The 27783-nt window shown below is 45.0% G+C and overlaps 3 protein-coding genes across 7 annotated transcripts in view; 1 reads left to right on the plus strand and 2 right to left on the minus strand.

The window, feature by feature from the left end:
• DCAF6 (DDB1 and CUL4 associated factor 6) overlaps positions 1-4539 on the minus strand; it is a 74250-nt gene extending 69711 nt beyond the window's left edge. For all 5 annotated transcript variants that reach the window (XM_072348764.1, XM_072348755.1, XM_072348746.1 and 2 more), the window contains exon 1: positions 4315-4539. In XM_072348764.1, the coding sequence (XP_072204865.1) occupies positions 4315-4408 (94 nt within the window). In that variant the 5' untranslated portion in view covers positions 4409-4539. The remainder of the gene's footprint in view (positions 1-4314) is intronic.
• Positions 4540-5034: 495 nt separating this feature from the next.
• On the plus strand, positions 5035-11557 carry MPC2 (mitochondrial pyruvate carrier 2). Its single transcript, XM_072328236.1, has 5 exons — positions 5035-5270; positions 8150-8190; positions 9800-9884; positions 10890-11001; positions 11294-11557. The coding sequence occupies exons 1-5, from the start codon at positions 5165-5167 to the stop codon at positions 11328-11330; spliced, it is 381 nt and encodes a 126-aa protein (XP_072184337.1). The 5' UTR covers positions 5035-5164; the 3' UTR covers positions 11331-11557.
• A 1256-nt stretch (positions 11558-12813) lies between these two features.
• MPZL1 (myelin protein zero like 1) overlaps positions 12814-27783 on the minus strand; it is a 35496-nt gene continuing 20526 nt past the window's right edge. Inside the window, exons 4-6 of the mRNA XM_072328222.1 lie at positions 26202-26334; positions 21996-22101; positions 12814-17442 (exon numbers count right to left, since the gene is read on the minus strand). Coding sequence (XP_072184323.1) covers positions 17341-17442; positions 21996-22101; positions 26202-26334 — 341 coding nt within the window. The 3' untranslated portion in view covers positions 12814-17340. The remainder of the gene's footprint in view (positions 17443-21995; positions 22102-26201; positions 26335-27783) is intronic.

The raw sequence follows: 27783 nt of genomic DNA on the forward strand, positions 1-27783 counted from the left end.
TCCTGCAGTGTGCTGGTATGTCTTCTCCTGGACAGCCACTTAAAATCCAATGGCCATACCAAATTTCCTTGACAGACGTGTAATAGATGGAGTGTGTTAAAGGTATTTGGGTTTGTTTCAAAGATGCATTTTCCTCTCATTCGTTCATTATGCCGTAAATTTCAATTCTGACTGCAGCAGTTCCTACTACTCAGAAAACATCATTAGCAAAGCAAGTTTGGGAAGCCCACTTGTCTCCTTCTGAAGCCTTCAATCAGCCTTGCTTCACAAACTACTACACAGCCGGTTTTCTGGGCACAGAACAAAGTGCAGATGTAGTACAGTAGAAAGTTAAGCCATATATAGTAAAACAACAATCAAAGAAATGGGTGAAGTTATAGAGTTCCTTTTTTCAAGCAGCAGTTAATACACCAGACTTAGAAAATGCAGAATGGCATAAAACACCTCTCCCAATTATAGTTCTTTTTAGCTGTGACAGATGTAGTCTCTTCAGTTTATGCCGGATAAGAAAATTAATGCAAAAGATTTAGGATGTGAAATGTAACAGTGCACCTGAAAATCCTGAAACATCCTACGTATTACTCAAAGAATTAAAGGAGGGCCAAGTAAATGCCCTGAGACTATGTCCAAGTCTGCAGCAGCACCAGATATGAAGCTCTTACCTTGAAAGCTGTTTGACTTTAAAGCAACACCCAATCCTACCCACCTTCAGTAAGCCACTGCTGGTTGTATAAACCATTAATGTCACCAACTGCAACACAGCCAATATTGACACTGCTGCCCTTACCCACCTTGTTCTTCAGCCCTACCTACAACACATGTGCTTCCAATCTGTCAGTAGTTTCAGTTTTACCATGGTTCACCCTGCTAAAGAGGGGAAGCAAACAATGCCCGATTAGGAAATGGAAGAACTGAACTATCTGCATAATGATATATTTCCAGTTCTCCCTGTAGCAAAAGCTGCTGCAGCTTTACAAAATTTGACCGCAATTAACCACACTACTGGTTTGCTTACATTTAATTTGCAGATCTCAAACCTTTCCTAATTCTTACAAAACGGCATCAGAAAACGACACCACTATAAACTGCACACCTAGAGCAAAATACGCCATAGCATATGAAAGCTTTCTTTGAAAAGGTGGAGGGAAGCTCAGCAGACAGCACCACAACACTCTCTCTAACAGATGTTGAAAGCTCTAAAAATTCTTTTTACAAGGGAAGATGGTAGAAAACCAGATGCCAACAAGAGTATCAGGGGGCAGGGAGAATGCACTTGTTCTGAAACTCGCCCTGTCTCAAGCACAACGCCTGGCAATGATTGTGAGCAAAACCGTGCAAACAATTCAGCTCTGCAAATTATTTCATACTAATGAAGTTTCTGCAGATAGCTCACTCTGCCAGTTAATTATACATATATGTATATATGCATATTAAAAACAGTCTTCGGTCCTTTTCACAGCCACTCGGAGCCATCCTCAGCAGCACAGCCCTCCCAGAAAGCAAATAAAGCTGTTACGTTAAATACTTCAGAGGAATTATGGATCCACTTCCTTCTGACAAGAATTCCAGGCCGTTACTGCTCTAGACAGATAATTACATGCTATAGTTAACCTACACGTAGGCTCTCGTGTTGACAACACCCAACACTTCAGCTGCTATCAGAACTGACTCGGGACTTCTTAGGAAAGCAGCACGTCTCTGAATTTGTCCTCCTAAATTCATCTGTCAGTTTCAAAGCAGAACTTAAGTAGGATATCACAGCTTACTGTTTTGCAATGTACAAGCCCTGTGAGGCTTCAAACAACTGAAAAGAGCGTGAAGCTCAGTTTCCACCATGACCCAGCAGCAGGATTCTACCCACCAGCATCAGACTAAGACAACAGCCAAAGAGCACCAGAGCACAGAGTGCTTCTGCCAGCCTCCTAGAGCAGTCTGGCCTTCTCTGGAGACTTCAGATGCAAGTACTGCTTGAAATGGAGACTAATTAGCCTACAAATGTTGAAGAAAATGTAGCTACCACAGATAGACATAAGACCCATATTTTCCCTCTAGCACACAGAGAGAATTCTTAATGGATGATGATGTCCAGAGGGCACATAGTAGGCACGTACACATTGGGCCACCTCCACTAGACTTTCCTTTGCAACTTTGTCCTAAATTGACCACGTTTCAGGGCAGTTATTAGAAGATCTTGCAAAACCAGGCAGTTTTGCAAGGACGTAAATTCCCAGAGCGAGCCATCTGCATGGGGAGCACAATATGATGTGCAGAGCCCTCTCGGAGCAGCTGTTTTTGAGAGCTGAAAGGGGCTATAAATAGAGTGCCACTTGATTGCCAGTTCACATGAAACCAAAACGCAGAGTTAATAAGAAACAGCAGCTCCTTCTTAGATGTGTCCTTCCAATACACAGGCATCTAAGTACTGCCTGCATTATATTGGTAGCATAATGATACTATCCAAGCCAATGGCTCTGTGTACAGTTATCAGTGCTAAACACAACGTGTCTTCCAATGCATTATTAACTGCATAGTCAGGTTCTTGCTGTGAGACCTCTCTTCTGCTTTGCTGGCTGAAAAGGGTGGCCAGCAGCAAAAAGACAAACAATCTATTTTATTCCGTATAATTGTTTTGACAAATATACCAAACAAGTGAGGAAAAAAGTAATAATAATTAAAAAAAGCACGGACGATGCATTTGTTTCATAACACTCCTGCTAAGCCAAACCAAGATGTCTGTCCTGCCTTTGTCTCAGCCCTCAGGCTGCTGAGGAAGCCCGACAGGTACAAGTTTCAATCCCAGTTCAGATGAGCTCCAGGAGGACCAACAACCACCACCACACACCTGACTTCGACGCAGCCTCCATCCAAACAGCAACAGCCCCACGTAGAGCTGCTGATACGTGAAAAGACGACCCATCATACATGCCAGAACAGCACATGAAAAGCACAACAGGCCACCCATGGGTTAAACCCAGGCACAAGCAGACCACTCTGACAAGCAATCCCACTGGTGGGTGTATTAGGGCAGTAAGAGCCATCTTGAGTACAAGTGTGATAGTTCTACAAGACAAGCACGCTACCTGCTAAGCCCAGAATATGATTCCAACTCCTAGCTGCAGCTTAAGGCATAAACTTCAAGGAGTGAATAACACTTACCACCACCAGTAACTATCTTAGCATGAACCCAGCTAGATGGCCCCCCTGTCCCAGGGAAAATGTCTTCAAATGCTACAATGCTGTGGAACACATTCAGGTTCAGAGAACATCCCTAACAATAAGATCCCTAACAATAAGATCTTACTCCAGTCACCAGAGTGATGCTTGTAATTGGCAATGTATGCTGCACGGGAGCAGTGCTCCGCATAGATCATCATAACATTAGGACTGATTTCTATTGATGAAATTTCACACAACTATCAGAGCAAACAGTCTCACAGCGTCCCTTCAAAACCTACACTACGCAGCCCCAATTTTAACACGAGGCTTTTCTGCTCTAACAGGAGCAAGAAGGAACATTCCTCGTGTGCCCAGGCAGAAGGACATTCACATCTGACTGCAGCCCCTCACGAGGGGAGCGGAGGGGCAGCGCTGAGCTCTGCTCCTTGTGACAGCGACAGGGCCCGAGGGAACGGCACGGAGCTGTGGCAGGGGAGGGGCGGCTGGGGGCAGGGCCAGGGGAGGGCGGTGGGCACGGCCCCGAGTGCTGGAGTTCAGGGAGTGTTTAGACATCACTCTCAGACACGGCGTTTGGATTTGGGTGGTGCTGCGTGGGGCTGGGATGGGGACTCAGTGATCGCTGTGGGTCCCGTCTAACGCGGGCTGCTCCGTGATTCGAAGTTGGGACAAGCTCAAAAGCTTTCATATGCTAAGGCTGCTCGCTACACGCTGCCATGCAGACAGAAGCCACGAAGCTAAAGTCAGCAGGATCAACAGTTTGCAACCTCGCAATTTTTCACACAGCGAAACCCACCAAAGGCGAGAGCTCTGCGACGGCGCGAGTAACGGCCAGCCACGCAGCCAGCACCGTGCCCAGCACCGCGGGCAGGGGGCTCGAGGCACGCACGCCCCCTCCGCCATTACCGAACAACACCGCCGGTGCCGCTTCCTCACGTGGGCGGCCGTGAGGGGCGCTCGGGGCGGCCCCGAGCAACAGTTCTCCCCCCTCCCCCCTGGCGGGGCCCCGGCCGCGGCGGGAGGGGCGGCACGCGCGGGCGGGGAAACTTGGCGGCCGGGCCCAGCCGCCGCGGGGAAGGGGGGGGGGGGTGAGGAGGGGGAACCGTCCGCCGCCCGGCCCGCTCTGCACCGAGCCCTTACCCAGGTAGTGCCGCCGCAGCAGGCCGGGCTCCTCCAGCCCCAGGCTCCGCTTCCTCACGTCCCACAGCAGGTGGGGGCAGCGGCCCCGGGACATGGCCCCGCGCGGGGCCGGCCGTTCCGCTGCTGCCGGCCGCGCCGCGCGATCACCATGGAAACCGGCGCCCGCCTCGCGCCGCGGCACCGACGGGCGGACACCGAGAGAACGGCGGAGAGAGCGAGAGAGCGAGAGAGAGCGGCGGGGCCGGCGGAGGCTCCTCGCCCCGCCCCCAAGGCGCCCCGCCCCCGCGGAGCCCCGCCTCCGGCAGCGGGGGGAGGGGAAGCGGGCTGAGGGGCGGCACTGCCACACGCCCCGCCTCTCGCGAGAGTTGGGAGCGCCGCCTCCTCGCCGGGGAGGGGGCGCCGCGGAGGTGACGGGTGACGCAATGAACCGAGGGCTGAAGCCACGAGGAGGACATCTTAGGTCTGGGTACCCGGCCGCGGGCTAGGATTTCCCGCGTCGGCCATATTGATTGGGAGCGTGAAGCCGTCCCCGCGGCCATCTTGGAGCCGGGCACGGGGTCGGCTCTCGTGCCCTTCCCAAAGAAGGCCGGTAGCGCGCTGCCCACGGCGCCGGCTCCGCTCGCCTCGCGAGGCGGCCCCAGCCAATCGCGGCTCGCGGACTCCTCCCCCTTGCCCCGCCCCCTATCCGAGCCACCAATGAGCGTGCGAGATTTCTACGCTCCTCCTCCCGGCGCGAGGGTGGCGTGGGCGTGGCTTGGCGGAAGGACGGCGGGTCGCGGGGGGGACGGAGCGGCCGGCGGTGTGACCGAGCTGACACGCCGGTGCCCGGGGCTCTGATCGTTGTGCCAACATGGCGGCCGCCGCCACGGGGCTGCGCGCCTCCTATCACCGCCTGCTCGACCGCATCGAGATGATGCTGCCGCCGCGGTTCCGGCCCTTCTACAACCACCCGGCCGGTAACGGCTTTGGGCGAGGGGATGGGGGGGGGTTGTACGCGGGGTGAAGCCGCTCGGGGCGGGTTCCGCTCAGCGAGGGCTCGGTGCTGCCTTGCTGGGGCTGCCCTCGGCTGCTAATGAGCTTCTCTTCAGCGTGTCGCTGGGGAGAGACCTCCGGCAGCGCTGTTTGCCGTGCAAACAAACAGGCCGCGCGGGGAGGCCGCGGAACGCGATAAAGGCGCAGAATCCCATAGGGCGGTGCACCCGCATCCTTGACTCTTCACCCAGCTGGGATGCGTGTGGGGAGAGCGGACTTTGGTGTTGAGGTGGTTGCTCCATCCTATAGCGGTGACCTCCTGGAGTTCGCACTGCGGCTTGTAAGCACAGAAGGAAAACTGCCGCCTTCCAGAGCTGTACCGAACTCATTAGGGCGACGTGAACATGTCAACGTTGGTGTCGGTGTGTGTATACATCACAGCCGTAACACATACATAGCCTGCAGTCCCACGGTGGCACTGGGGAGAAAAGCCACAAAACAACCAGGTATCAAAGCCGGGCCTCTGCTGCTCGGTTTCGGGCCTGAACGCCGTGCAGAAGCATGAGCAATAGGTGTCACTGTGACTGCAAACAAGTAGGTTACAAATGAAAGGCTGACACCATATCTCCTGGAGATAACGGAGCTGCTGGTGTAATTTGGGAATGACATCGCGTTGCTGTCGTGAAATTATAAATCGCTCGCAGCAAGGGAAGAACAAACAATGCTTGTTTCTTTCCCGGCACAAAGAAAGCTTCCAGGAAAATGCCAGCCCTGAAGAGCTGTTTGTTTGGCTGGCACCACACAGCTCAGCTGCTGGAGGGCAGCGAAGGACTTGGGACGTGGCACGTCAACTGCTGTATTGCAGGGAGCACAGCTCTTAGCCACACAGACTCGGGCTGGGCTTGTACTCTGCCTCCTTCGGCCTCCTGGGTTCCTTTGGCCTGACTAAACGGCCCCTCAGGGCAAACACCTAGTCTAAAGTAAACTTCTATTTGCACACACCGCATTCAAATTAGCATGTCGTGGTTCCGAGGGGCTGCTGTCTAATTTGTCCTTGAAAAATCCCGTGTGTCCGAATCTGGGAAGAACCTGCCCTGGCTGGGGAGTTCTCCTTGCTGGAACATCTCTAGGGAGGGTGTTTCGCTTGCAGGGTTTAACAGCCCTCTCTTATAACCAGCTTGGCTTCGTACCTTGTCCTCAGCTGTTTCTTACTTTCTTAGTCACTAGTTTTAAATTACCAAATCGTTACCAAATTTGCATCGCGGAGGGGGAAAATAAATTGTTATAGGGAGAAACATTCTGTTCTTAAGGTGAAAAGTAATCCAGAAGTTACTAGCTGCTGCCTGAAACTCGATCGCTGTCACAAGCAGGATGGGTCTTAGAGCTTTATGCGGCGCTGCCAAGCTAGTTTTTGTTGCATTTTGTGTTGCAGTCATTTTATAGGGCTTAGCTGGCCTTTAGGTGACTGAACAACTGATATTTGTAACAGTATGTGTTATCCCCTGTGTTATGAGTTGCTTCCTGGTGGCTAGTTGTTTCAAATCATGGCTTTAAACACGAGAACAGGCCGTATTAATAGTTCCTGTAAGGCTGCATAGTTAGTTAAATATTAACACACATAAAAAGCAAGCAACCAGTGTCCCGATGTTTATTGTTTATATTTTAAAACTTTGACTAATAATATGTAACATATTATAGTGGAAAGTTGGCTTCACCTCACATGTTAACCTGCCAAGCAATGCCTCAGAATTCATGTGTTTTGACAGAATTGGACACAGTGCCCTGAGTGTACCCCAGTGTGCTGGGTGGATCCTGGTCTTTCTTTAAAGACTTGGAGCAGTATTCCTAGATTAACGATGTCTGGCACAGCTGACAGCTTGCATATTGCAGGTGTAGCGTTACAGTACTTTGTTTTAACCAACCAACTGCTATTTCTGTGCCACTGTATACGTAGTTGCGGGAGATATGTTTTTCCAGGTCCCGCTCCGTTGATTTTTCTTCTTTCCGTATCCTTGTAATCTTTGTTCGACAATTGGCAAAGTATTGAGGTGGGAGGTTAAAGACCTGCCTACTCAGAGATGTGCATTAAAGGTCCATGAGAACACGCTGCTACTTGTTTGCAATTTGAACTCTCTCTTTAAGCATCTAATGCTGCTGTGTAGGATGCCTTTTGTAGCATGAAGAAATGGGTTGTGATTTGGAAAGGGAGCAGCGACTGACTTGTTACGGTGCCAAAACCAAAATATTTCATGGTTATAGTTTATAAGATCCATAGACTCATAGAATGGCCTGGGTTGAAAAGGACCATAATGATCACCCAGTTTCAACCCCCTGCTATGTGCAGGGTCGCCAACCACCAGACCAGGCTGCCCAGAGCCACGTCCAGCCCGTCCTTGAATGCCTCCAGGGATGGGGCATCCACAGCCTTCATGGGCAACCTGTTACAGTGTGTCACCACCCTCTGAGTGAAAAACTTCCTCCAAATATCTAACCTAAACCTTCCCTGTCTCATTTTAAAACCATTCCTCCTTGTCCTGTCACTGTCCACCCTCATAAACAGCCACTTCCCCTCCTGTTTATATATCAATCTTTCTTCCTCATCTGTTGCAAAAATGGGTGGGCTGGTTATGCAATGAAAGTTGATGCACAGAGTTAATGAAATATGAGTATTAGGTGACAAAGCACAATAGATACACAGTTACACAATATCACTGCAGTTCCCTGTATTGAAAATAAACACACAAAGCCAAACAAAAAGGATTACAAACAACAACAAATCATCAAGAACTCAGACCTCACTGTGAGCATTAAAACAGCCACATCTCACCAAGTAACTGAACTTTTCTCCCCATTCTTCCTTCAGGTCCCAAGACAGTCTTCTTCTGGGCACCTATTATGAAATGGGTAAGTCTAAGATGCCAACTCAAGTCTGTTCATTTGAGGGCAATCTGCAGCAACTCACTGAGCAAGCAATAGTTCCTAGCAGGTAAATAAGCCTTCAGAAAGGTTTGAGGGCAAAGCTCTGTTTTTTCAGTCAATGGGGAGGGAAAATATCAGCCTTAAAAAATGTGTAGTGCAACTCTCCAGGAATACAGGGGGGTAAAAATAAGCTTTCTGGGAAAGCTGTATGCTTCACTTAGAAAGTTTCATAACAGCTTTCTTTTACTGAACACTCATTGTTGCTTAAGGTAGGCATGAACTGCCATAATTCAAAACTCTGAAAGCTTGTATTCTGGACGTCAGTAGCTGTGTTCCTTGTACAGCTCTGCTTCTCACTTCATTACACCGTTTGGTCTGTGTTTGTGCACATAGAGTGAATGCCTCATCCTTGTCATAATTTGTGCAAATTAGGTAAATCACACAATAGCTTGAAATACCAGTTTGATAACAAGCATTGATACAATCTCCTATTCCTATTGCCAAGTGGTTCATCAATCTGCTGTTGTGAGCAGCACATCTTACGGGCCACAGGGAATACATGATGCTGTACACTACAGGCTTTCCTTCTCTGTCAGTCTAGATGGGCGCTGCACACCTCTGCCTTTTGCTGGAGGTCTCCCAGGCAGTGTGCCCCCGAGCCTCAGCAACTCTTCTGAGCAGGTTACTGTCTGCTACTCTATCTTAAGAGCTAATACATGGATAGTTGTTTTGTGAAGATGCAGGAGGGCCTGTCTGTCCTCCCAATGAAGTTCTTCATTGAGAAATTAAAATGGTTTTTTACTACACAGCAAGGTCAAGTTGACTTGCAGGTACCCAAATGGACTGAAAATCTGTACCTCTGTGACACCACTGCAGCAAAACCAGTCCCATAAATGAGGCAGCATGCAGGAGTCTCTACCCTGACAAACTGATTTCTTGAGTGGAGCCCAGAGTAGCCCTTAGTGGCAGTCATCGAGTTAAAAGCATTAAGGTTTTTTTCTTCAGTTCTTTTGGTTAACCTCTGTAGGAGAACAACAAATTGTGTTTCCAGTAGAGGGCAATAACACAACAAAATGAATCAAGCAGCGTATTTGCTAGTAACATTCGCAAGGAAGTCAGTCAAGCTATTTGTCACTGCAGTAGGGAATTTTCTGCTTTTACTGAAATTATATTAAAATAATAATAATTAAATCACTTTTACCTCCTTGGACGAAGCTCAGAGAAGACAGCACATGTGCCTCTTTACTAACTGAGCTTTAGGAAGAAGGGTCTTTCTATTTAGACAGGATTCTACTTGCTGCATGAAAACCAATTTGTTTTTAAGAGCAGCTGTGCCTGAATTAACCTTGTACTTAAACTAATGAAAAGTTGCCTGGGATTTCACTGCAAGCTAATCACAACCCCCATAACTGTGTTATTTCCTCCACGAAGGACTAGGAGTATACAGGGTCTCCAAGAGCAATTACTCAGCTCATACATCTCCCGCATAGTGCACACAGCAATAAACACTGAGCTATATGGCATCTTCCCCTTCTGAACTACTTGATCTGTTAGGTCTTGGTACTGGATTGTCTCAATGAATTTCTTTTTGCAGGGTTTGGTATGTGCTGGAATGGCTGATATGACCAGACCGGCAGAAAAGCTCAGCACAGCACAGTCTGCAGTGTTAATGGCCACAGGTAAAGCCAGTGGTACTCTGTGCTTGTATGCAACACCCTCTCTACAACCGTATCCACTCTTTTTTGTATTCTGTCAGCACTAAGTCACTTCCATAGAGAAGGCTCAGTATGCCAGCTCTCACTGTCACTGTTACATGGTAATTCTAGGACACGCTTACACTTGGTATTCAGTCTATGAGAGTTCTGTGATGATGTAATAGTTTTATACAAGTGTCTTAATTTGGAATTGTCCAGAGCAAATTGTTTTGAGTTAGGATTTGAATTTGGTCCCTTCAGTTACAAATGATACCCTTCATTCCAGGAAAGAAAACACGTCTGCTTCGTTCAGGTCAAGAAATGTTGTAATCAGTCCAGAATATGGTGGCTTTTTTAGAATGGATTTGAAGGGATTAAACAATGCTAGATGGAAAGAATTTCCACGTGCTGCAAGAGCTTGGAAGCAATGGTATACAGACCAGTGCACTGCTGTCTGCCATGAGTTTTCATGCTGCCAAAACCAATATTCCATACTCAAGTGTCCCCCTTGACAAAATCTGGTAGAAGAACTTGTGGCTGAAGCTGAGAACCAAAACTACAGCTGCCACCTTTTTCCTTCTATGGACTTAATTTTGATATCTGGCTTAATGTACGTTCTGTGATCTCCAAATGGGTGCAGCAAACTGGATATACTGCAGCAAAATGCCACTACCCTGCAATCGTGCCAGGGTATTAAGGTTTAGACTACTGCAGAGTACAGAGAATCTTTATTTGGTACTAGGACTATGATTAATGTGATTGTCTGGTTATGTCATTGTAGAAAAATGAAGCGCATACCTGTATCTTGCTGGTATTTGCTGTGCTTCTAACAGAGAAACAGATAATTGTAAGAAAACCAGGTGTCCAACATGAAGTTGTAAGGCTGGTGTACTTCGACTAGCCCACAATTCTGTCGCCAGACTGAGGGGATGTCTGAATATTTTAATGACAAAGATGTAATGTCTCCTAACTTGCCTTTTCATTCAACAGGCCTTATTTGGTCAAGGTACTCTCTAGTTATTATTCCTAAAAACTGGAGCCTGTTTGCGGTGAACTTCTTTGTTGGCTGTGCTGGTGGCTCCCAACTCTTCCGAATATGGAGGTATGTATTAAGGAGGGCTATCTGCACGCTGTAATTAAGCACTCACACCAACTAATCTTCATCATGAAATAAGAAATTCCACCAGCTATTGATATTCTCTCCCTTATTAAGTACTGGACAGAAATAATGCAAACTTAGCAACTAACTGGGAGCTTTTTACATAAACTAAACTACCTTATCCTGAGTTTCTACCCGAGTTCTCTGTCATTTTAAACTTTCTTTACAGAACGGATTGTTACAAAGACGCTGTAACCGGAGCTCTAGCCTTAGTCTCTGCTTTTCTTTCCAACAGGTACAATCAGGAGCTGAAAGCAAAACAACAAGAGTAGCTACTGCAAAAAGATGCCTGACTCCACAAGTCAAATCCAGCAACGCACAAACCTTTCCCCACGGGACCCAGCTTCACTAACTTTAATATTTTTGTCCTCTTAAGAAACTGAAAGAGGAAATCTGAAAATCTAGAGAACATGCGTTTTCTAATTTCAAATAACAAAGTATCTCCATACGTTCAAATAAAACCAGACGTTTTAAACAAATAAAATTGTATGTCTTGTGACAGAGTACTTACATTGTCTCCTTAAAAGAAACCGATTGTGGATTGTGCCTTCAGTTCCTTGTTGGGCCTCACCTTACCTGACTGCTAAACGGAGCCTGGTGTGACATGGGACTGGGACTGTTAGCCAGAGGCCCAGACAGGAGCATCCTTCATGTCATGGTGACACCGGTCTGGGGCTTTTACCCTATTTTAAAATAGTTCCTTCTTCTTTTTCTTCTTTTTTTTCCAGTTTCTGCCATCCTCTACAACTCAGGCCGAAGGTGGGCACATTTAAGTACCTGGTTCTTGGGAATGTGAAAAATAAACAGCCCAAACATCTGTTACTCACTTTTCTCACCCTCCTTAAGTATGTGCAGATCTGTGAAGCTGTGCCCTCAGGGAACTGACATACAATATGTCAGTTCTCCCAGCTTTGGAGGAGGTAGACTGCTGCTGTCTGTGGTGTGTTTATTAATGAAACCTTTGAAAGCCAACCTCTCCCCCTACTTAATTTCCTGTAAAAAGTAATACTGTGAAACAGCTTCAAAGCATAAGTTGTATGTTACATTGCAGAAGTCCATCTCTATCAGGCAATTGTGTTCAGAGCATGGCGTCCATCCCCTGGCATGTTGTCAGAGACCTCTTCCTCCAAAGCTAGAAGTCTGTAGCCAGGGGTATAAAAGAGAACTGAGAGCAGCTCCTTCTGTATTCAGCTCTCAGTGACATGAATGCCTTGAATGATGAAGTTGACAATGGCTTCTTATTTTCTCCTCTGCTGTACTTTGCCCGGTCCAAGTTGAGGTACCACTCCCACATGGCAAGGGTGGAGATGGGAGGAAACTGTCTATGTTTAACAACAGCTGCAGCACCTTGCTGAGGCACTGAAATCTTTGCGTTTCTCACCCCACGTGTAAACTATCTAGCACAGAGGAGTATTACTGCAGGACAGCATTTTCTCTCCTTAAAAGACATGTGCCTGATACTGCATCAGATACCCTTCTCCAGAGGCTGTCCTACCTCTGAAAGCTGTCTCTCTCCCAGGTGGATTCTGCTGGGGATGTATGCTGTAACCTCAAGTATTTTCTCCTGCATATCTTAGTTCTTCTAGCTGAATTCATGTAGGGTATCACCTCAAACAGTGAACTCTCCAGCTGCGTGTGTTTGCTGAGCTGATAGAGTGGGATGACTGAAAAATACTGCAGGAAGAAAGGTGGTATATTTCAGCCCCCCTCCCTTCCCAGTTCACGACAAGATGAGACTCATCCAAGAAACCAGAAATGGGTGGAGAAATAAGTGTATTAAAATATTCACAAGATTACAACAGAAAACATGAAAGTCCATTCAAGAAAAAAATATCCATGATAACTTTCCAGATGAGTCTGTAAAAGCAAGAGCACTAACCGTTGATATACAGGATCTTCACATAGTCAGGCCATGCAATGCATATCTAGCTCCCTCACACAGATTATACACCTGTCTTACAGGTGTTTGTTCTCCTATGTACCTCCGAGATGGAGGTTTATGAGAAGTATCCAGTCTATATTCCTAATTATATTTACCACATAAAAAGAGCTGCCATTGTAGGGAGACAGAAAAGATTGCACAGCACACTGATCTCAAGAGGCATTGAACTTGCGTTTTAGAGTGCAAAAACACCTTTAAGTGAAAGGGCTTAGTAGCTTTAGGGCAGTGAAGAGCAGGGAAAGAAAAGCCTTGGAAGAGTACAAGTACTGAGCATCATTATATGATTTTGTAGTTTGTTACCTAAATATTAGCACCACAGGGCTATGGCCACAGCCCAGAAGTCTTACCCCACTTTAAAAGGAACATAATTCCATCACCTTCTGCACAGTAAGAAGGGTTTGTATTAGAAGTCCTTGGTAGATACATTATTAATGTAAAAAATCCAAGACAAAATTTTGAATCAGACTGAAAGTATTTTGGTCATAAATCCAATGGCCTATATTTTACCTCAATGAATCCATTCTACAGCAACGTAGCTTATAAGCCACATATGTACATTCGCTGCAGTTACCAGACAGATGGTTACCTAAGCAGATCTCACGGGTTTAAAAAAGCTGAAAACTTATTTCCAGCTCATTTTCTCACAACCTGAAACAGCACCAAAGCTTCAAAAAAAAAACAAAACCCCAAACAAACCAAAACCATACAGGTCTCCAGTTATCATCATGTAGTTAAATATAGGGACATATTTGCCAACTTGTAGTGGTTCTTCAATGAACACGTTTAATGTGCTCATTAAAATGCGATTTAATTTAATTTAGTGCCATCTAATGAACACACTGATCATCTCCTGCACAGAACAACTGCTGAAGACAAAAAAAAAAAAGGCAATGGAGATTTGATGTACTGAGTATAGCTGCTGATTTTCTTCAATCAATATAATTACGCCTAATACCCTTCAAAACCTATTTCTGCTAATCAGTAATAAAGAAGAATATATCCACTGCTAGTAGAGGCAAAACTCTTCATTTTGCAGTTCTGTTCAGAAGAGGGGATGACAAAGATGAGTGATGCCGTTCATATTCTTGCCTCTATGGGATGCAAGCCAGCTTAGCAGCCAGAGCCCAAGCTGGCACTCCCAAACTGTGTTCCTATAATGCGTATAAGGTCACTTCTAAGTGTAAAAGCTTAATTTTTTCCCCCTCACAGCGGAGAATTCATTGTAAATCTTTTACATCACACAGACCTTCCCCAGATCCATCACCTGTGAGTGCTTGCTCACCTAACAGTCATTTGCTACTGCCTCAAGAATCTTTCTAGTTCTTCAGCTGGGCTGCAGCAAGCAGCAAGTCTTTTCAAAGCAGACAGAACTAAAAAGAGCTAGCAGCGGTACTGGCACTGGTTAAGGACAATACACTTCATTTTCCTAAAAGTACATGCTGGTATTTTCCACCTGCAAAACAGCATCGAAGAATTAAGAAAATAGTAGTAGAGGACACCTGATTGAACTTCTGGTTCACAGTATCACAGAATGGCTTGGGTTAGAAGGGAGCTTAAAAGCCACCCAGTTCCAACTGCTTGCCATGGGCAGGGCTGCATCCCACCAGCTCAGGCTGCCCAAGGCACATCCAACCCAGCCTTGAGCTTCTCTAGGGATGGGGCATCCACAGCTTCTCTGGGCAGCCTATGCCAGTGCCTTACTGCCCTCTGAGTGAAGAATTTCCTCCTAGCATCTAACCTAAATTTCCCCTCATTCTGGAAAGTCTCCAGAACTTACAGTACTCAAAAGGAGCTTCCAGTACTTAAAAAGGAGCTTATAGCCAGGAGGTAGATTGACTTTTTACATGGACAGGACAAGGAGGAATGGTTTTAAACTAAAAGAGGGAAGATATAGATTAGACATTAAGAGGAAAATCTTCACTCAGAGGGTGGTAAAGCACTGGAACAGGCAGCTCAAGGAAGCCGTCCATCACACTTGAGACTGATTTCTACTGTTCCTATGGGGAAGAGTTTGTTTCCTAAAAAAAATTTCAGCATTAAAAAACAAAACAAAATAAAACAAAACTTCAATATGCCTTCATACACAAGGCTGCCTGAATCCTTGCAATGACACTTCTCCATATAGGCTATATGAACTATATGAACTGTACCTAAAGAAAACCAATGAAATCATATGTTTCCCGTAGTTAGCACCAGAAGTAGCAGATAGTGCTCAGATTCTTCAGTAGATCCCAGCAGAAAAACAATCAAACAGCAACAACAACAAAAAGCCCCACAAAAACAAATAGGGACTTAAGAGCAAAAGACAGACAGTCCTATTTTCTTGTAGCACCAAGTGTTTGATCATTAAATTCATCACATTTCTCCCTTTTACTTGAAAATGTCTGGGGAGAAAGGTGGTAATGCACAGCAATAAGCACAGGCAGATTAAAACAAAGGTTCTCTCCATCAACTAAGCTTCTGTTTCTTGCTAAGTGTAAAACAAATATTTGGAAGAAACAGCCCAGTTGATAGGGAAAGCAGCAGCAGGATTCACTGCGACTATAGCAACATTTCGAACAAAAGCTAGTGTTGTTAAGCAACCAGTCAAGCATGATCCTGATGAAAGAATATAAAGTTTGCGCACCCAACATTGTTGAGAGAAATAAAAGTGAAGAAGCCAGACTCTTCTCAGCAGTGCTCACGGACAGAACAAGAGGCACAGACCTAAGTTAAAAATCAGGAAATGATACCTGAACACGTGGAGACACTTATTTACTCCAAGTGTCCCAGCAGTGGGATAGGGTGCACAAAGAGACAGAAGAGTTTCCATCTGTGGAGATACTAAAAATGCAACTGGACACAGTCCTGGCCAACCTACTCTAGCTAAACCCAACGTGGGTTTAAGCAGATAATTTCCAGAGATTCTTTCCAACCTCAACCACTCTGTGACTGATTCTGTGAAATAAATCAAATTAGGAAATAGGCAAGAATCTAAGAGGTCATGACAAGCTGAAAATTAATTGCTGTTAGAGAAAAGTTAATGCCACATAAGGATGTACAGGACAGAAATCCTACTTACTATATGCTACTCTGAAAAGACCTCAGCTGGAGTGCCACTTCTAGCTCAGAACAGCAGATTTCTGGGTATCGATGGGACAGCTAAAGAAAGATCCTCTTCAGCAAAAAAGAACAATCGGGGATCTCTAACAATTTAAGAGGAGTATAATCTACAAACAAGAAGCTGGGAAATTATATTAATCAAGTAGTAGACCTGTAGGGGAGAAATAAACTGCCCTCCACATCTCTCTGTGCAAATAAAGATTATAAAAGAAAAGAAAAAAACCCACACCGAATTCAAAACAAAACAAAACAAAAGTGAAGCTCTAGATTTCTTCCAGAGGTCATTCAGCCTCCAATAAAGGCTTCTGAGAACAGAGAAAACATCTCTTCAGAAATGGCAGAGGTATAGTGGGAGAGGTGAGGGAATACCAGAACTTCCACATCCCTTGGAGCCCTTTTTTGTGTTTATATGAAGTGTCAGTTTTGAGAAAGAAACACTTCATTGCCTCAGACTCTTTCAGTGAACTTTTCCGCCACCTAGAGCTACAGCTTCTTATCCCTTTAACTCACTAGCTCTTCAGTTTTCACAGGTAAACTACAATTTCACAGAAGTCATTAGATCAGTACTATCCCTGTACCTTAAAGGACTAAGCTTGAATATACAGGCTCAACATAGAAGCAAACAATTCTGCGAACTGTGTTAGACAAGTCAGGTAGGTCTAAACATTTCCTTTACTTACCGAGGTAAGACATCTATTTCTGATAGCTAGGAGTCACAATTCTGCTTACAAGACCAAATGAGAACATCTACCTCACAGGAGAAGGCAGCTTTTGTACTGATAACCTGACCAAGAAAATATGAATACCCTGTGAAAGTTACCTTTTTTGTATTCACCTCAAAGACAATGAAAGAAATTAGGCCCTATAGACAAAAAAAAAATTCTCTAGGCTGATCTAGAATCTTCAGGCATCTTCCAGTTTCTCCATTGATACAATAAAAATATTCCTAAAATGTGATGTGAGTTTGCACTTTCTCATCTTACAAGATACAAAAAGAATATTGGCAATTTATAATTTATAAGAATTCTTAGCGCATTTCAACATGCAACATTGGTCTCACTTCTCTACGATTAAATAGACTATTTACACACAATACATATATATCTTTCCCTCTGTATGCACATGCATTGGTCCTAGCCTAGGCATCAAAGGCCACATGTGAGTTCTCTGGGTCAAATTTTGTTTAAGTAATTCCAGTCTGAATGAGTGTTTTGCTATAGACAGGTTAGGATCATATCTCAGTTCTTCCGAATATCAGCATAGACCACAGACTCTGACTTGTTAATCTTGTCGCTGTGCTGTCCTCCGGAGTGATCTAACTGCGCGTAAATGACTGGGCCCTGCAAAGAGAATAAAAAACACAATCAGTATTGCTCAGAATAGGTCATATTGTCCCTCTCTTCTGCAGGGGCCACAGCAAGACCACACAGCTTTTATGACTGTTAGCGACACTCTGAAGCAAGTGGAATGAGCCCTCGCCTATAAATGACTCTCCAGTCTGCCACCCTGCTCATACCAGGAGCGTACCAAACATTTCCTCCCTTTAATACTGATAGGGCTGCCCGCTTTCTCACAAAAAAGCTAAATCTAGAATCATTTGTTCTGAAAAGCCACAATTTTGAGATGTTGTAGAGAGAAGAAATGTACTTGGCTTAGTCAGATACACGCCAGATTTAATATTTTACGGGAGAAACTATGCTACAGATGTACCACTAGATAACCGAGTGTACTTAATGTACTGCCATGTCCTGTAAATCTCAGCACAGCTGTACCACACAGATAACTAAGGACAGAACGAACCTGCAGCCACCTTGGGACACCACAGTCACTGGCCAAGCAAATGATGGGCTCAAGGTTTACACAGCAGCAAGCCAGAACACACTAAAATGGTTCAGTAATGCAAAATTCTTACCTCACTTTCAAACCAACCCAGCTCAGAGTTTTAAAGAAAGAATTGAATCCTTGGTCAGTTTAGCCCTCAAGGTTCCCCTTTACTACAAACCAACCCAAGGCATGGCACAGACACACAAACAAGAGAACTACTTAAGAACATCATTCCAGAAGGGCATAAAATATTAGAAAGCATCCAAAGGAAGGCTACAAAGATGGGGCAGGGTCTGCAGGGCCAGGTGTATGAGGAGCTGCTGAGGTCCCCTGGTTGGTTCAGCAAAGAGCAGAGGAACTGAGGGGAGGCCTGATAGCAGCTGCAGCTCCTCGCAGGGAGTGGAGGGCAGCGCTGAGCTCTGCTCTGTGTGACAGCGACAGGGCCCGAGGGAACGGCATGGAGCTGTGCCAGGGGTTAGGAACAGGGTCTGCACCAGAGGGTGATGGGCATGGAACAGCTGCCCAAGGCAGTGGGCACGGCCCCAAGTGCTGGACTTCAAGAAGCATCTGGATAACAACCTTGGATACAGGGTTTGAATTTTAGGTGGTGCTGTGTGGAGTCCAGAGCTGGAACTGATGATCCTTGTGGGTCCCTTCCGGCTTGGGATATCTGGTGATCCTACATTTTCACACATACACATCAGATATGCTCGGTACCTTCTTGTGAAAGTCTGTTCAGTACGACCCAGCACTGACAGTTATTGCCAGGCTTTCCTTACAAAAGACTGCAACACAGCCACACACCTTTGTTCTATTTGCTGGAGTGAGACATTAGATTACCATCTTTCAGCAGAGCATGCAAATACACTAGCCCATTCCTAAATCACCACATCCTTCAAAACACAGCCACAGGAATGCAAGCTGAAGATGAGCCAGAGACAGGACTAGGACTGTGGCCTGGAATGCCTGACAAGGTAAAGATGGGAGCTTTATGAAAAGCTCTGACCTGCAGCTCCCATTCTGCATGCCACAGCTGAGACAAACACAGAGCAGAAGGCTGTGACGGCCTACCAGGTGATCTAAGTGGAGAGATCACACACAGACATTACCCACATGGGAGAGGAAGGGACCACTTTGTTGGGCAGAGGGAAGAGGGTAATAAGTACAAGGATGGTTCTTTCTGTTTGATTGAGGGTCTTCTAGCTATTTTTGCCTCAAAATGATTTCATTAATTTAACTCCATTTCTGTTCCCCTTAAGTTTCAAGAGAGAAGAAGATTTCACAGCTATTTCTCCCACTCACCACACTCCAGTTCTATTCATCTTCCAAAGCAATTAGGGGTCAAAGATGAGAAGATACCTTCTCTTCAGAAAACGAATTCCTTGAAGGACCATAGGCACACTTTTGCACAGCTGTTTTCCTTCTAACACAATGGTTAAAGCATGCGCCTACTAAATGCCTTCAGAAGCAATGTAAAGCCAAACTGCCTTCCTTCTAGGTAAAGCACTTCCTAGTGCTTTACCTAGAGGTAATACTAGAGGGAGGGGAGGAAAGAAGGAAGAACATTTGTAAGCAGATATAAAATGCTGAATATAAAAGATTAAATAAATGATATTAGAAAAAGATACGGATGCCTTAGGAAAGATGAAAATTAGACTGTGGTTAGAACAATGTGGGTTTTTTTATCAGCTCTCTTGGCTCTCATGCTGTTCTGGTCTCTGAAACTATATCTGGATTACATTATTAACTCCAATTAAAGCTTGGTGTCTACCAAAATGCTAAGGCAAAATGAGCCTAAAGTTTGTTTGTAAGCAGTTTAGGAATTCTCACCTGCCTGAAGCCATAGTTCAAGGAGCTGGTAAATTACACTCTATGGCACCTTGTACGAGTTCAAAACAATCTACAACTGCATAAAGTACTCAGTACGACATCCCAAGTTTGCCCAAAAAATCCTGATGGGTCAGTTTTCTACCACAGGAATTCCCTATGGATCAGTTATCACCACTATTATTTTATGCCAGGTTAAATATAATTATCCTGCTGCAAACAGAATGTCAGATGATGATGAAGAGGCTGACTGGTGTGGTCACATGATCCAAATCAAGCTATTGTCTACATATATTTACCATCACCTAAACAAATGGAATATTAACAAAAAAAGAAAAGAAGGAGCAAGGATTTATTACAATGCTCCACCTATTTGATTTGTTGCCTGCTGATTTTCTGCTCTAATCCAGAGTCTCTCCCATGTCTACTCAGTAGCACCTCACTGCAGCTGAAAAGCAACCAGTTTTACCAGCATACTTCAGAAACTACTGCAACATGCTTCTGGAGATCCATCGGGGAGAGGCTAACATGATGCTTTCACCTTTCATTCCACCAGAAAACACCTCCCTAACATAGAGAGAAGGAAAAAAAACCGATCATTTACAAAAAATGGGCAATCCTTGCTAGGAAAATGCAAGGGCTGATGATCACTAGCAAAGGACACTAAGTATGCAGGAAAATCTATGGGAACCACCTTGGAGTTAGCATGTCTTCAGATGACATATGTCTGCTTTTGAGTTTGCTTGCTGCAACCCAGATTACTGGCTCAACAAGGACATCCATCCAAAAAACACATTTAGTTCCTGTCCTCACCAGAAATGCTTTCCCACCTCATCCAAATAACGGTCATGTTAGAGTATGAGTCACTGCAGAAGATGGCACAGCAAAGAAACACTATACATAAATTTGACAGGACAGAACATACCTACTGAGAAGGAAGAAATGGTGAAAACAAGTGGAATTGAGTCAATCAAATGAACATTAACAGAACAAGACAAGTTTTATCTAGATTTTAAAGGCAGGCTCTTATTAACCACTCCAGACAAAATCTGAAACGTTTTTAAACCTTTTTACTTGATTATATTGCCTTCAGGTTCAGAGATTAACTGTTCTCTAAAGTCACTATGTCTGCATAACAAAACTCTGTGTTCTGGAAGTACTGCACCTGTCAAGAATAAGATGCACTTCACAAACAGACTGTAAGGCCACCAGAGTGGAGATCTTCACCTTATCCAGCTCACTTAGCACCTTATTTTTTCCCCTGTAGTACTAACACAGATCTCCATTACTTTGTTAAGAAATTAGAGGTCATCACTCTCAAAGTCCACGCACTACTCTGGCACTTCCTGCAAAATGACATTAAGAAAATGTCTCTTATGGACTTAAAATCACTCAGGATCCATAGCTCGTGGGAAAACTGCTGCATATACACAACAGGTAAGAAACAGCTTGCAAATAAGAAAATCCTGTAAAGAGACAATCATGTACTGCAATGAATTCCTGTTTGATGCATGCCCTCTCCCTGCTGACTGCTTTCTCACAGGATGTTTAGTCTGAGTAAGAGCCACCCTCTTTCCTTCAAAATCAGCAGGAACACAGAAAAAACAGCGTTCACCAACATCAGCAAGAACAAGACAAGGTTTCATAATTTCAAGCCTACAAAAGGCAGGTGGCATAGCAGAAAAGAAGTCTCAGCAGCGAGAGCCAGCTTCAGACTGATCAACTGTGGTGAGTGTTTGGTTCATTTCATGTGAAGGAAGTACGTGCCACTTAGAGCACTTCAAAGCAATGAGAGATTAAGTAAAACTCCTTCCCAGCACAATCTTAGAGCACATTAGGCAGTTCTGATGGGCATTATGTATCTAGTAGTCAATGTTATCTCTATGCTAAACAGCTGCCTGCTACCAACTCCTCATCTTCTTCAGGATCTCATAGTTGCACTTACCAGCCATGTATGCTAACACAGAAGAACCGTCTTTTTCATACATTAGTACACAAAGGGCAAAAAAACTACCTCAACTAATATCAAAATGCTACCCTTTCATATGCACACCTTCAAGTGAAGAGTTCACTGGTCCCAGCTTACTGCCCATCTGTCACCCAGATCAGACACCCCCCCACCCTCCTCACCTTAAAGGACAGCGCCTAACTCGTACATCCCACCCTGCCTTCGCCTTTTCCCTACCGTCTCCCCCACACTCCAGGAGGATCCTGCTTCAGAAGGCAGCAGGAAGCAGTTTACCTGGTGTGATCTGGCGGGTACGCTGTTTACCAGACCCTCTGTGTCGGAGGGCGACTTCTGCGGAGCTTGCTTAACTGGTGACATCAAGCTCTCAGATGTACCGCAGCTGACGAGGTGGCAGAGCAGAGTTTGCACGACAATGTTCAAGAGGCACAAACAAACAAAAGAAAGAACAGAAACAAAAAAAAAACGAGTGATGGCAAGATGAAAATGGCAGACTACGCCAAAGTAAAAGTGAACATAATGGATTCTGTAATAAACACATACAATTCTCCATCTCTCCCTAGTCATTTCTCTGTCCTTTCTCCTAGTCTCACTGGTGAGCGACATGAAGAGACAACTGCTAACGCTGGACAACAGTTCCTCCAAAACTCTCGCTCCCTAGATATTCTCATCCAAGCCAGCCAGTCCAAAACTTTATGCCTCACATACCCATATGTTTTCTTCATATAGGTTTCAGACTCAGTTAGTGATAAACAACAGCTGCCTTCTAACTATTAACTAAATAGACCCAGTTAAGAAGCAAGCACGATACCATTGCCACAGTAAAAGTGAACGCTTGCAAGAGCCACCAGCTCTCCATACCACCCAAGGCACTCCCTACCAAACTCCACATTAGTTCCCTTGCTTTTATTTGGGCAGTGGTTCCAAAATAATTCTTTCCATTCACAAGAGACAGTAGTCCCCGCAGTGATTAAGTTACAAGTCACATGTATGCTATGTGCCCAGATATGGCTACTTAGATATTCAATATCTAAACTGGCAAATCTTGTTTGAAAACTCAGAAAACTGTCTTTTGGTAAGAACTAACACCTCTAAAACAAGGTTGCTAGTTTCCACTTGGTGCTTGCTTCTTCTCATTCACTTAGAGCAGGACTGAAAAGAAGACAAGCCAATGACAGATAGAGAAATGAATACTTCTGGATAATGCGGTACTGCATTTCTAATGCCATGTCTATCTTCTGTTACCCATCCACTGAAGAAAGAAAACTGTCTGCCTCCCTGATTGCAGACACATGAGCTCCCTTTGCTACCACAACCCTCTTGGTATCCTTTCCTCACAATCTTTGTAGGAAGACAGAGTACAAAGCGAGTACAGAAACAAACAAATGAGGACTGTGACATTAAGCAGACCACTTCTTCACAGGGCAATTGTACTTTACCCTTTGGTAAGTCTAACTATAGAAGATTCAGCTCTGCAAACATGCAGCAGTAAAAAAGGGAAAGGGAAAGGGAAAGGAAAAGGGAAAAGGGAAAAGGGAAAAGGGAAAGGGAAAGGGAAAGGGAAAGGGAAAGGGAAAGGGAAAGGGAAAGGGAAAAGGAAAAGGAAAGGGAAGGGGAAGGGAAAGGGGAAGAGGAAGGGGAAGGGGAGGGGGAAGGGGAAGGGGAGGGGGAAGGGGAAGGGAAGAGGAGCGGAGGGGAGGAGAAAGGGGAAAGGGAAGGGGAAGGGGAAAGGGGAAAGGGGAAGGGGAAAGGAAGGGGAAAGGAAGGGGAAAGGGAAAGGGGAAAGGAAGGGGAAAGGAAGGGGAAAGGAAGGGGAAAGGAAGGGGAAAGGAAGGGGAAAGGAAGGGGAAAGGAAGGGGAAAGGAAGGGGAAAGGAAGGGGAAAGGAAGGGGAAAGGAAGGGGAAAGGAAGGGGAAAGGAAGGGGAAAGGAAGGGGAAAGGAAGGGGAAAGGAAGGGGAAAGGAAGGGGAAAGGAAGGGGAAAGGAAGGGGAAAGGAAGGGGAAAGGAAGGGGAAAGGAAGGGGAAAGGAAGGGGAAAGGAAGGGGAAAGGAAGGGGAAAGGAAGGGGAAAGGAAGGGGAAAGGAAGGGGAAAGGGGAAGGGGAAAGGGGAAGGGGAAAGGGGAAGGGGAAAGGGGAAGGGGAAAGGGGAAGGGGAAAGGGGAAGGGGAAAGGGGAAGGGGAAAGGGGAAGGGGAAAGGGGAAGGGGAAAGGGAAGGGGAAAGGGAAAGGGAAAGGGAAAGGGAAAGGGAAAGGGAAAGGGAAAGGGAAAGGGAAAGGGAAAGGGAAAGGGAAAGGGAAAGGGAAAGGGAAAGGGAAAGGGAAAGGGAAAGGGAAAGGGAAAGGGAAAGACTGCAACCTCAGTCACCGGAGCAAGGGTTTTTTACTCTATCTGAGAGACAGAGCAGCTCTTCTTTGACCAAGATGACATAACCATGAATTGTTTGCTTTATTCACAAAACTCCTAAGATCCACACTATCTAAAACTTATAATTTCTTTTTAAGCAGTTCATGCATACAGGTCACTACAACTGTAAGTTTTCAAGTGGCAGAGCTCTGAGCCACAAGGACACTTAACAGGGAATTTGTTTTTATCCTGACACAGAAAGGACTTTCTTTTGCTTTAGTCAATGCACCGGCAAGTTCACTGCAAGAAGAGATGGAGGGACACCGTTTGAGAGAAGAAGCAATCCCACCCCAGCTAGACATGAGACAATGAAACCCAAGCATCCAGTGAAATGCATCGTCCCTTTGCCAACAGATTCCAGCACAAATTACAGTGAAGTTATGTGAGCACAGAGCTAGCTGGTTAGTCAGCAAAAGAAGAGGAAATGTGTACACATACACACAGGTATTAACAGCAACCACCAACTTGATTAGTTACCATGGTGTCTAGTGGGACTGGAAGAGAAGACCCAGCCCTGTTACATTCCCAATCTGGCGTCTATATCAGGATCTCTGTAAGGAGAGGAAGATAAGCAGGATCCGATCCCAGCACACCAAGGCAGAAAGGAAAAATAAAAACAAAAAACAAAAAACAAAAAAACACCAAAGTCAGATCATGAATGGAAACTGTGGCCATGCAGTGCCCCAGCCCACCTCAGTTCAAGGCAGAAGTTGTTATCTAAGAGTAAGTGCATCTCACCACTACCACCACTCACTAGGTTAGTGTTATGGAGAAGAAGGTCTGTAAGTTTGAAGGGGGTCACACAGCATTTGATTTCTCTTAGCATGTCATGCAGAGCTGGCACGGTCACCAAAAGCAGTATTTAATCTTCAGAGATTACTTTCCCAGGAGAGTAGTTAGATCTACTACAGGAAATTACAGCACATAAACTACTTCTCCAGGCTCAGCTCCAGCACATATCCTTCAGCAGGAAGACACTGAACAGCAGGTCACTCAGAAGCAAAGCATACGGACCATCTCATGTGCACTTTTGGTGCATGACACTCCTCAGTTTTCAGGGGAAGGACACATGCAGAAAGTGGAAAGCAGACTTTCCACACAATTTTGAGCACATACCACTGCCTTCACTGCACTCAGCTTTACCATTGGGAAAAGCCAACTCACTTTCTCTAAGCTCTCCTACGGAGAGAAGGACAAGGTAAAGCTCAATTTAGAAATCTCCATGAGTTTATTTTTTGAGCTGTTTTCTTCTACCCTACAGGCAACCAAAAGAACCTGCAGGAAGCAGGAATATTTGTTGGGGAAAGAACAGAAAAAAAGTTATTAAATGTGATTTCACTTCTAAAATTAAAGACGTAATTTTCATCCTTTCTTAGAGAAACAACCAGCTAGTTAGAGAGAAGGAGAAAAGGTTTCCCCCACCACCACCAAGCTCCATCACCACAGGACTCAAATCTGCTTTTATCAGGTGTTGCTCTCTCAAAAGATCTGTGCTTTATTTTGGAGATATTCTAACACATATAAAACTTTTCAGGGTTGGCAACAGTTAACTAGAAACAGTGAATGAGAATGGATTTGAAGTGGCTACTCCTTCCTTACTTACTAGAGTGGTGATGAATGTAATTTTGGCAAGTGAATTCCAGGCTCAGGAGTCAAGCACTGGAAACTGAAAAATTCATTCTCAGTCTCAACAGATTGTTTCTTAAAATTGCATGTGTGGCACTTCTCCTTTGGGATAGGGGAGGGTAGAGGGATGAGGGGCTAGGGAAGGGAAGGGGAACAAAACAGCTAAGGGGTCTTTGATTAAGTGTTCACAGGGCATAAGGGTTTGTGGCAGGGGGATCAACGGTAACATTTAGTGATTTTCAAGTGTAACTCATGGTCAGTAGGTCTTTTCAAGCACAGCAAAAAAGATAAACATTATAGACAGATGATCAGTCTAACACATGGCCTTAACCTATCTCTAGCCATGGTTGCCAAGACCTGGCTGACCCAACTCCTACCCCCCTCTAAGCCCTCCCTCTGATCCTACTGCTGTTCCTCACATCATTCAGAGGTGAGGAGGGAGATCTCTTACCCAGAGTAACGTTTTTTAGAGTTGTTCTTTCTCATAACAAGACACACGACAATAGAGATGAGCAGTGTGAGACCTGTAACCGTACCGATGACTATCCCTGCCACCATGGCAATGGGGAACGCAGGCAGGCTGTCTGGGGAGAGAAGGGAGAAAACATTCAACTCTTCTGCATTCCCTGAATAACAGAAGTGCAAATGACACATGTTCTTGACCTTGGATTCTTTTACAGCAGAAGCACTAATGTCATACCCAGGAATTAAAACATGCGACCTAAATGGTAGCAATAGCAGGCAGCTAGCAGAATAATGTATGAACACATCAGACACCAAGAGCATTCTTTAAGTTACCATCCTTCGGAAGAGACTTTATATCAAGATTTTTTTTACATGTGAAGGAACACAAGTGATAATGACAATAATCCTATCTTATTTTGTACTTGAGAAAGAAAAGTCATGTTCATCTGGTAACTCCCAGTGAGGTCAACAGGAAAAGGCAGGCATACTTGAAAGCACTTCGCACATCGCTCACTAATCAACTAAGAGTGCTGAATGCTGGGTGTTCTCTGGGTAGCATGCAGCAGACAGCCCAATTACTACCCACGATCACTCTAAGAGCATATATACATGCTTCTGGTGTCTCAAATACATCCCTGTACATTTTTATAGAGTTATTCTTCCCCTTCTTAAGTCAGGTTCATTGAAAGTTACTAGCAATATGCTTACAGGAACACGGTATTGCTTTACTCACGTTTTCCCCAGCACAATTTGGGGGAAGGGGAGGCCAAGAAAGAGCAGCCAGAAATAAAAGCCAATCAGAGAATGAGTATAGAAGATTTACAAGAGAAAGAATACACAAAGCACCATTATATCTTTTTTCATTTGCAAACAACATTCTCCCTCTCATCTTGTTTAATGCAACGAACATCTTTGATTGGGAGCTTTCTTACGAGAATCCATGCTATGCTAGCTACCTGTACCAAATAGCAGTAAATTGGCATAAGACGTAACAGGTATGACACATTACATAGAAAATCCTTCTCAGACACTTGCACAGTATCACTGAGGTTGGAACAGATGCCTCGGGATCATCTAGGCTACTCCCCTGTCCAAGAAGGGTCAGCTTATGCAGCCTTCTCTGTACTCTGTCCTGTTGGGTTTTCACTATCACCAAGGATGGAGGCTTCACAAACTCTGTCAATCCATTTCAGTGCTCAACTATGTTTACAGTAAAAACGTGTTTTCCTATGTTGAGATAGAATTTATTGTGTTGGAAATTGCATTCATTGCTGTTTCTCCTGTCACTGGGCACCACTAAAGATCTTAGCTCAGTCTTCTTTAGATACTCTCTCTCATGAGATACTTATAATCATGGGTTAAGATCTCCTTGAGTCTTTTGTCTTTTTTGCAGGCTAAACCATACAAAAGATGGGCCAGTCCCTTCTTGCTGGATTTGCTCCAGTGAGGACCACATGTCATGCTTATACAGAGCATTCCCAACAAGTTTGCAGTATGCAGATCAATCCCGTTTTGACACACCCGTACAGAAGGGAATAGCACAATACAGTACCCTGATGATGCAAGGG

The sequence above is a fragment of the Excalfactoria chinensis genome, chromosome 1 (genome assembly GCF_039878825.1).
Source record: "Excalfactoria chinensis isolate bCotChi1 chromosome 1, bCotChi1.hap2, whole genome shotgun sequence".
NCBI lineage: Eukaryota > Metazoa > Chordata > Aves > Galliformes > Phasianidae > Excalfactoria > Excalfactoria chinensis.

Coding starts and splice junctions, on each gene's coding strand:
- MPC2 (XM_072328236.1), top strand. CDS start 5,165: ATGGCGGCCGCCGCCACGGGGCTGCGCGCCTCCTATCACCGCCTGCTC. Junction 8,191..9,799: donor GGGCACCTATTATGAAATGG/GTAAGTCTAAGA, acceptor TTCTTTTTGCAG/GGTTTGGTATGTGCTGGAAT. Junction 9,885..10,889: donor TGCAGTGTTAATGGCCACAG/GTAAAGCCAGTG, acceptor TTCATTCAACAG/GCCTTATTTGGTCAAGGTAC.